The sequence below is a fragment of the Numenius arquata genome, unplaced genomic scaffold (assembly GCF_964106895.1).
Source record: "Numenius arquata unplaced genomic scaffold, bNumArq3.hap1.1 HAP1_SCAFFOLD_1760, whole genome shotgun sequence".
Taxonomy (NCBI): domain Eukaryota; kingdom Metazoa; phylum Chordata; class Aves; order Charadriiformes; family Scolopacidae; genus Numenius; species Numenius arquata.
In genome coordinates, this window is record NW_027415078.1 from 1 (window position 1) to 9,569 (window position 9,569).

General features: G+C 65.7%; 1 protein-coding gene across 1 annotated transcript; it reads left to right on the forward strand.

The window, feature by feature from the left end:
• Window positions 1-1,416: 1,416 nt before the first annotated feature.
• Window positions 1,417-9,117, forward strand: ABCF1 (ATP binding cassette subfamily F member 1; the record flags this gene model as incomplete). Its single annotated transcript, XM_074167466.1, has 13 exons — window positions 1,417-1,556; window positions 1,649-1,797; window positions 1,880-1,963; window positions 2,782-2,906; window positions 3,010-3,122; window positions 4,628-4,799; window positions 5,990-6,064; window positions 6,173-6,243; window positions 6,555-6,587; window positions 7,377-7,545; window positions 8,567-8,631; window positions 8,736-8,808; window positions 8,896-9,117. Coding segments are annotated over 13 exons (1,436 nt in total), but the record flags the coding sequence as incomplete, so codon positions are not given.
• Between the last annotated feature and the right edge of the window lie 452 nt (window positions 9,118-9,569).

Here is a 9,569-nt window from a genome sequence, read left to right on the forward strand (position 1 = left end):
CGTTAGACCCCCCCAAAACCACTTGAGACCCCCCCCGAAACTCCATAAAACCTCCTCAAATCCCGTAGGACTCTCCCCCCCCCCCCCCCGTCAAATTCTTTGGGATGCCAAAACCATTTGTTAGTCCTTTAAAACACCTGAGACACCCCCCGCAAAATTCTCTGGGATCCTTCAAACCTCAAAGCCCCCCCATCCAAACCCCCTGAGCCCCCCCAAACCCCCTGAGACCCCCAAAACCCCTTGAGACACCCCCGAAACCCCTGTGACCCTTCAAAACCACTTGATACACCCCCAAAGTCCCCTGAGATCCTTCAACCCCTCCTAGACCCCCCCCAAACTCCCTGGGACCCCCCCAAAACCCCTTGAGCCCCCCCCCCATACACCTAGGACCCCTTGAAACCCATCCCAGCCCCCCAGAACCCCTCAAAACCACCTGTCACCCACTGGGATCCTCCCGAAACCCCCTTGAGACCCCCCTAAACGCTTTGAGGACCCCCCTGAACCCCGTGACCCCCTCTCAAATGCCCTGGGATCCCTCAAAACTCCCTGAGACACCCCCAAAACTACCTGAGATCCCCCAAACCCACCTGTGACCCCCCCAAAAGCCCTTGAGACCCCCCCCCAGCCTCCCTGGAAGCTCCCAAAACCACCTGAGACCCCCCCAAAACCCCTTGAGCCCCCCCCATACCCATGGGACCCCCTCAAAACCCCTTGAACCTCCCCCCAGCCCCCTTGGAATCTCCCAAAACCACCTGAGACCCGCTGGGATCCCCCCAAATCCCCTTGAGACCCCCCCCCAAACCCCTTGAGGAACCCCCCTGAACCCCGGGACCCCCCCAAAACCCCCTGTGACCCCTCTCAAATGCCCTGGGACCCCTCAAAACCCCTTGAAACCCCCCCCCCAGCTCCCTTGGAGCCTCCCAAAACCACCTGAGACCCACTGGGATCCCCCCCAAATCCCCTTGAGACCCCCCCCAAACCCCTTGAGGACCCCCCCCCGGACCCCAGGACCCCCCCTGGACCCCGGGACCCCCCAAAACCCCCTGTGACCCCTCTCAAATGCCCTGGGATCCCTCAAAACCCCTTGAACCCCCCCCCCCCCAGCCCCCTTGGAGCCTCCCAAAACCACCTGAGACTCGCTGGGCTCCCCCCCAAATCCCCTTGAGACCCCCCCCCAAACCCCTTGAGGACCCCCCCTGGACTCCGGGACCCCCCAAAACCCCCTGTGACCCCTCTCAAATGCCTGGGATCCCTCAAAACCCCTTGAAACCCCCCCCCAGCCCCCTTGGAATCTCCCAAAACAACCTGAGACCCGCTGGGATCCCCCCAAATCCCCTTGAGGACCCCCCCAAACCCCCTGTGACCCCCCCCCAAAATATTTTGAGACCCCCCCAAACCCCCCCGGTGCCCCCCCAGAGGTGGTGGCGGACGAGACGCCGGCGGTGCAGGCCGTGCTCCGGGCCGACACCAAGCGGCTGCGGCTGCTGGAGGAGGAGAAGCGGCTCCAGGCGCTGCTGGAAAAGGGGGACGACACCGCCGGCGAGCGCCTGGAGAAGGTGAGGGGACACTGGGGGGACGGCGAGGGGACCCCAAAAACACCCCGAAGTGACTTTATTCCCCCCCCCCCCCCCGCCATCACCCCCTGTAGGTGTACGAGGAGCTACGGGCCATCGGGGCGGCCGCCGCCGAGGCCAAAGCCAGGAGGATTTTGGCCGGTTTGGGGTTTAATCCCGAAATGCAAAATCGAGCCACCAGGAAGTTCTCCGGAGGGTGGCGGATGAGGGTGTCCCTGGCCCGGTGAGTGACAAGGAGGGGGACGCTAAAGGGGGTGACGAGGTTGGCACCCCGGGGGGGGGGGTGACACCGGTGTCACCTCCAGGGCTTTGTTCATGGAGCCGACGTTGCTGATGTTGGATGAACCCACCAACCACCTGGACCTCAACGCCGTCATCTGGCTCAACAAGTGGGGACAGGGGACACGGGGGGGGGACAGGGACACCAGGGACAAAGATGGGGGGGGACACGACACCTTGAGCGGGGTGGCACTGAAGTGGGGTGGCCCCAGGGCTTGTCGGGGGGGGGGGGCTCAGGGGTTGGGGGTTGTAGGAGGGTGGGTTTGTCCCCAAGGTGGGTTTGTCCCCAAGGTTGGGTGTCCCTAGGGTGGGGGTGTCCCCAAAGTGGGTTTGTCCCCAAGATTGGGTGTCCCTAGAGTGGGGGTGTCCCCAAGGTGGGGTGTCACCAGGGTAAGGGTGTCCCCAAAGGGGGCCGTCCCCATGGTAGGGTGTCCCCAAGGTGGGTTTGTCCCTAGGGAAGGGTTGTCCCTAAGGTGAGGTGTCCCCAGGACAAAGGTGTCCCCAAGGCTAGCTGTCCCTAGGGTGGGGGGGTGTCCCCAAGGTGGGTTTATCCTCAGGGTGGGTGTCTTTATGATGGGGGTGTCCCAGGGTGGGAATGTCTCTTGGGTGGAGGACGTCCCCAAGGTGGAGATGTCCCCAAGGGGAGCTGTCCCCGTAGTAGGGTGTCCCCGGGGAGGGGGGATGTCCTGCCTGGTCTGAGATGTCCCAAAGCAGAGGTGTCCCCAAGGGGGTTTGTCCCCCACGACCCAAGCCATCCCCAGGGCAGGAGCGTGTCCCCAAAGCGGGGTCTCCTGCCGGGCTGCTCCCCAGGAGGTGACTCCCTCACGGACAGGAGGGGGGGGGTCTGTCCCCACGCTGGGGGTTGTTGTCCCCACAGTCGGGGTGTCCCCCGATGTCCCCACGTGTGTGTGTGTGTGTGTGTCCCCAGTTACCTGCAGACGTGGAAGAAGACGCTGCTGGTGGTGTCCCACGACCAGGGCTTCCTCGACGACGTCTGCACCGACATCATCCACCTCGACGCCCAGCGCCTCTTCTACTACCGGGGCAACTACAGTGCGTGGGCTGGGGGGGGTTAATTAGGGGAGGGGGGTGGGGGTGGGGTAATTAGCAGGGTGTTAATTATCCCCTTCTCCTCGCCCCCCGCGTGTCCCCGCAGTGACCTTCAAGAAGATGTACCAGCAGAAGCAGAAGGAGCTGCTCAAGCAGTTCGAGAAGCAGGAGAAGAAGCTCCGCGACCTCAAGGCCGGAGGGAAATCCACCAAACAGGCGGTGAGCCAGGGGGAGATCCCGACCGGATCCCTGGGGATCTCCCCTCCCCTGAGGATCCCCCCTCCCGCCTTTGGGCTCCCCCCTTTCTCTGGGATCCTCTTCCCTTGGGATCCCTGCTTTTGGAATTCGTTCCCGTGGAATCCCACCCATCATCAGGATCTCCTCCCCTTGGGATCCCACGCAGCCTTAGGATCCCCTTCCCTTGGGATCCACTCCCTGGTGATTCCCTTCCTGCTTTTGGGATCCCCCCCTCCTCTGGGATCCCCTTCCCTTGGGATCCCTCCTCTTGGAATCCACTCCCGTGGGATCCCACCGCCCTTGGGATCTCCTTCCCTTGGGATCCACTCCCTGGTGATTCCGCCCTCCTGCCATTGGGATCCCCCCTTTTCTGGGATCCCTTTCCCCTGGGATCCCACCTGTCCTTGGGATCCCCTGTCACCCTTGGAATCCCTGCTCTTGGAATCCATTCCCGTGGGATCCCACCCATCCTTGGGATCCCCCCGCCTTGAGATTTGCCCCTCACTTGGGATCCCTTTCCCTTGGAATCTGCCGACTCTCTTGAGATTCCCCACTTCGAGATCCCCTTCCTTTGGGATCCAGCCCCTTGGGATCCCCACTCTTGGAATTCACTCCTGTGGGATCCCCCCATCAGTGGGATCCCCCCCTGCCCTTGGGATCCCCCCACTTTGACATGCTCTCTCACCCTTGGGATCCCTTTCCCTTGGGATCTGCTCTGTTGGGATCCCCACTCCTGGAATCCACTCTCCTGGGATCCTCTCTCCCTGCCTTGGGATCCACTGCCTTGGGATCTGTCCCCCCTCCAGGATCCGCTCCCTTGGAGACACCCCTCCCCTTGGGATCCACTCCTGTGGGATCCCACCCCCCCCTTGGGATCTACTCCCCTGGACACCCCACCCCCCACCTTGGGATCCCCGGCTCTTGGGATCCCCACTCTTGGAATCCACTCCCCTGGGATCCTACCCATCCTTGGAATCTACTCCCCCTGGGATCCTCTCTCCCTGCCTTGGGATCTGCTCCCTTGGGATCCCCCCCCGCTCCAGGATCCACTCCCTTGGGGACACCCACCCCGTTGGGATCCACTCCCTTGGGATCCCACCTCCCCCTTGGGATCTACTCCCCTGGACACCCCTCCCTCACCTCCCACTCCTGGGATCTGCTCCCTTGGGATCCCCCTCCTCAGGATCACCCCGTCCCCCCCAGCGTCTCTCCGTTCCCCTGTGTCCCCCCCAGATCCCCCCTCCTGGGGACCCCCATCCCTCTTGGGATCCTGGGATCCTCCCCCCTCCGTGGGATCCACTGCAGGGATCTACTGGGATCCAGGGGCCGGATTAATGCTGGGGGGTGTGTTAATGGAGCCGTTACCCCACGGTTGGATCCCACCCCACACCCCAGCTCCCTAGAGGGGATGCTGGGGGGGGTGAGGGGGGGTTCAGCGGATCCCGGAGTGGATCCCTGAGCGGATCCCCCCCCCAACCCCCCCGCAGGAGAAGCAGACGAAGGAGGCGCTGACGCGGAAGCAGCAGAAATGCCGACGACGGACGGCGACCGAGGAAGCGGCCGAGGCCCCCGAGCTCCTGAAGCGCCCCCGGGAATACACCGTGCGCTTCACCTTCCCCAACCCGCCCCCCCTCAGCCCCCCCATCCTCGGCCTCCACGGTACCCCCCGGGGCTGGGGGGGGGGGGGGGTTGGGGGGCACTGGGGGGGCAATTGGAGGGCTGTGGGGGTGTTCAGGGGTGGCTGAGGGGGTTATGGGGCCTTGGGGGGGCAGCTGGGAGGAGGGTGTTATGGGGTGGTTGGGGGGCACTGGGGGGGGGTGTTGGGGGGGGCTGTGGGGGTGTTAAGGGGTGGTTGGGGGGGTTATGGTGTACGGGGGGGGTGTTGGGGAGGACTTGGGGGAGTATTAAGGGGTGGGGGGGGTTATGGGGGTGGTGGTGGGGGTTATGGGGGCACTGGGGGAGGTGTTATGGGGGCACTGGGGGGGTTATGGGGCCCTGGGGGTGCTGTTGGGGGTGTTATGGGGAGGTTGGGGGGGCAATTGGAGGACTGTGGGGGTGTTCAGGGGTGGTTGGGGGGTACTGCGGGGGGGTTATGGGGCCCTGGGGGTGCTGTTGGGGGTGTTATGGGGAGGTTGGGGGGGCAATTGGAGGACTGTGGGGGTGTTCAGGGGTGGTTGGGGGGTACTGGGGGGGTGTTATGGGGGGGTGGGGGGGTTATGTGGGCACTGGGGGAGGTGTTATGGGGGCACTGGGGGGGCGGCTGGGGGGGTGTTAAGGGGTGGTTGGGTGGATTATGGGGCACTGGGGGGGCTGGTGGGTGTTATGGGATGTCTGGGGGGGGATTTAGGGGGCTGGGGGGTGTTATGGGGGGGTTGGGGGACATTGGGGGGGCAATTGGAGGACTGTGGGGGTGTTCAGGGGTGGTTGGGGGGTACTGCGGGGGTGTTATGGGGGGGTGGGGGGGTTATGGGGCCCTGGGGGTGCTGTTGGGGGTGTTATGGGGAGGTTGGGGGGGCTGTGGTGTACGGGGGGGGCCGTTGGGGGGGATTTGGGGGAGTATTAAGGGGTGTTTGGGGGGTTATGGGGGACTGGGGGGGTGTTATGGGGGGGCTGGGGGGGTTATGGGGCACTGGGGGGGGCTTAATGTGGGAGTTGGGGGGCTGTTGGGGGGGATTGGGAGGGTGCTACGGGGGGGGCTTTACAGGCTGTTGGAGGAGAGATTTGGGGGGGGCTTTATTGGGCTCTGTGGGGGCGGGGGGGCTCTAGGTGGGGGTCAGGGGCCATTTTGGGGGGCTCTGGGCCCCCCCCAGTTCATCTCTCCCCCCCCTTCCCCCCCCCGCCCCCCAAAGGTGTGGATTTCGGGTACGAGGGGCAGGAGCTGCTGTTCCGCAACCTGGACTTCGGCATCGACATGGAATCCCGGGGTGAGCCCCCCCCGCCCCGACCTGAAAACGCTATTGGGGGGGGGGGGGGGCCTGGGAGACCCTACAATAACACAGGGTCCCCCCCTTTTTGTCTGTGCCCCCCCCCAGTTTGCATCGTGGGCCCCAACGGGGTGGGGAAGAGCACGTTGCTGCAGCTCCTCACCGGGCAGCTGACGCCGGTAGGGACCCCCCCTTCCCCAAAAATGGGGGGCTGCCCCCCAAAAAGGGGTCACGGGGGGGGGGCCGATTTTGGGGACCTTCTCTGAGTTTTTGGGGGTCCCTCCTCTATTCGGAAGGGGGGAAGACCCTACAAAAATAATAGGGGTGGGGGGTGGTTGGGGGTTTCCCCGGGATTTTGGGGGGTGGGGGGGGTTCCTGGGGGTGGGGTGGGGTGTCGGGGGGGGTGGGGGGAGTTTTGGGGACCCCCTGGGCTCAGGGAGGGGGGTGGATTTTGGGGTGTCCCCCCCCCCAAGACGTGTGTCTCTTGCAGACGCGGGGGCAGATGCGGAGGAACCATCGGCTGGTGAGAGCGGGGGGGCGGGGCCTGAGGGAGGGGCGGGGCTTAGAGGGGGCGGGGCCTCGAGAGAGGGCAGGGCATCTAAGGATAGAGCTCCTTTAGGGGGCGGGGCTACAGAAGGGGGTGGAGCCTCCGGGGGGGCTTTAGGTGGGGAGGGGTTTCTGTAGGGGTGGGGCCTCTGAAAAGGGTGGGGCTTAAAGCTGAGGGTGGAACTTATAAAGGGGTGGGGCCTGTGGATGGGGCGGGGCTTCTGCAGAGGGGGTGTGGCCTCCAGCCAAGGAGGCAGGGCTGCAGGTGAGAGGGTGGAGTTTCGAGGGGGGGCGGAGCATCGGGTTGGGGGCGGAGCCTCCACAGGCTTCGGCTGGAGGGGGTGGGTCATGGGGGGGTGGAGCTGCAGGGAGGGGGCGTGGCCTGAAGGGGGGTGTGGTCATGGGGAGGGGATTCCACTGACACAGTGTGGTGGAGGAGGAGCCTATGAGGGGGCGTGGCTTCCCGATAGGGGGTGTGGTCTTCCCAGTAGGAGGCGTGGTCTCCCAATGGGGGGCGGGGCCAGGGGAGGGGATTCCACTGACAGAGCATTGGGGGGGGGGAGCCTATGAATAGGGGGCGTGGCTTCCCAGTAGGGGGCGTGGCCTCCCAATAGGGGGCGTGGCCAGGGAGTGTGGCCTCCCCCCGCAGCAGCTCTTCCATGCAACAAAGCAGAAATTGGGGGGGGGGGGGCAAGGTTGGTTGTTCCCATGGGTGTGGCCAGTGGGCATGGCCTGACCCCTCCCTCACCCCCCCCCCCCCCCCCAGAAAGTAGGCTTCTTCAACCAGCAAGCGGCCGAGCAGCTGCGGCTGGAGGAGACGGCGGCCGAGTACCTGCAGCGCAACTTCAACCTGCCCCACCAGGACGCCCGCAAGTGCCTGGGCCGCTTCGGGCTGGAGAGCCACGCTCACACCCTGCAGATCGCCAAGCTCTCGGGTCAGGGGGTGGGGCTAGGGGCGGGGCTTGGGCTGGGAGGGGCGTGGCTTGGGCTGGGGGGGCGGGATCTGGGTGATTCCTGCCCCGAGGGGCGCAAGGATCTCAATGGGGAAGGGCTGCGACTGCAGGGGAGGGACCTCGCAGCGGTGGGCGGGGCTTAGGAGATGGGCGGGGCCGGTGTAGGGGCGTGGCTTGGGCTGGGGGGGGGGGGCTTTTGCTGGGGGGTGGGGTCTGGGTGATTTGTGCCCCGAGGGGCGCAAGGATCTCAATGGGGAATGGCTGCAAATGTGGGGGCATGGCCTCATAGGTGGGCGTGGCCAACTCGGGGGCGGGGCTAGGGGCGGGGCTTGGGCTGCGAGGGGCGGGTCTTGGCCTGGGGGGGCGGGGTCTGGGTGATTGATGTCTCAAGGGGCACACCCCCAGGTCTCAGTGGGGAAGAGCTGTGGGGGCGGGGCCTCTCCCCGGGGGCGTGGTCTCGGAGATGGGTGGGTCCAGGCCCTGGGGGTGTGGCCTGGGCAGAGGGCAGGGCCAGCATGCCGTGGGCGGGGCCTGGGGGTGATTGAACCTCAATGGACACAGGGGCTTCTCAAGGGGGAAGGGGCGGGGCTGCTGCTTTTGGGGGCGTGGCCTCTTCGGGGGCGTGGCCTAAGCTATTTGTGCCCCCAGGAACAGTGGGAAGGGGTGGGGCCTGTGGGAATAGGGGCGGGGCTTCCTGTCTGCAGGCGGGGCCTGGGTGGAGCGGCCACTGGCGGGAAGGGGTGGAGCCACTTTTTCGGGGGCGTGGCCTGACCCGTGGGGGGGGTGGAGCCTTCTGCCAAAGTGGGCGTGGCCATAAAGGGGCGTGGCTTGGCAGTGTGGGCAGGGCCAAGCAGCAGAACGCTGGGGAAAGGGAGGGGCTGGGTGCGATTGACGGGGCCGGGAGCCTATCAGAGAGTGGGGGCGGGGCCACTCAGCCGGGGGGGGCGGAGCCACGTTTGGGGGGCGGGGCTTCCCCATGATAAGCCCCGCCCCTTCCCCGCAGGCGGCCAGAAGGCCCGGGTGGTGTTTGCCGAACTGGCCTGTCGGGAGCCGGACGTCCTCATCCTGGTGAGTGGGCGTGGCCGAGGGGGTGGGCGTGGCCGAGGGGGTGGGCGGGGCATCCCGGGGGGGGCGGTCCCTCACCCGGTCCCTCCCCCCCCCCCCGTTTCCAGGACGAACCCACCAACAACCTGGACATCGAGTCCATCGACGCCTTGGCCGACGCCATCAACGAGTACAAAGGAGGTGAGGGGGGAGGGGGCAGGGTGAAGGAGGGTGAAATGAGGGGCGGGGTCGGCGTGATGTCACCGTCACCTCACTGTGACGTCACAGCCGTCATCGTGGTGAGCCACGACGCCCGGCTGATCACGGAGACGAGCTGCCAGCTGTGGGTGGTGGAGGAGCGGGGCCTGAGCCAGATCGACGGCGACTTCGAGGACTACAAGCGGGAGGTGCTGGAGGCGCTGGGGGAGGTGGTGATCAACCGCCCCCGAGAGTGAGGGGGGGGGAGCCGCTGCACCCCCGCCCCCCGCTAATAAAGAGGATGGGAGCACTAACGGCTGGGAAGTGGCTTAATTGGGGTCAGTGGGTTCCAGAGTGAACGCCCTCAGTGGGTTCTGGAGTGAACGCTCTCGGTTCCAGAGTGAACGCTCTCAGTGGGTTCCACAGCGAAGGGGTCAGTAGGTTCCAGAGTGAACGCCCTCAGTGGGTCCCGGAGCGAACGCCCTCAGTGGGTTCCAGAAAGAAGGGGTCAGTGAGTTCCAGAGTGAACGCCCTCAGTGGGTCCCGGAGCGAAGGGGTCAGTGGGTTCCAGAGTGAAGAGGTCAGTGGGTTCCAGAGTGAACGCTCTCAGTGGGTCCCAGAGCGAGGGGGTCAGTGGGTTTCGGAGCGAGGGGGTCAGTGGGTTCCGGAGTGAACGCCCTCAGTGGGTTCCAGAGCAAACGGGTCAGTGGGTTCCAGAGTGAACGCCCTCAGTGGGTCCTGGAGCGAGGGGGTCAGTGGGTTCC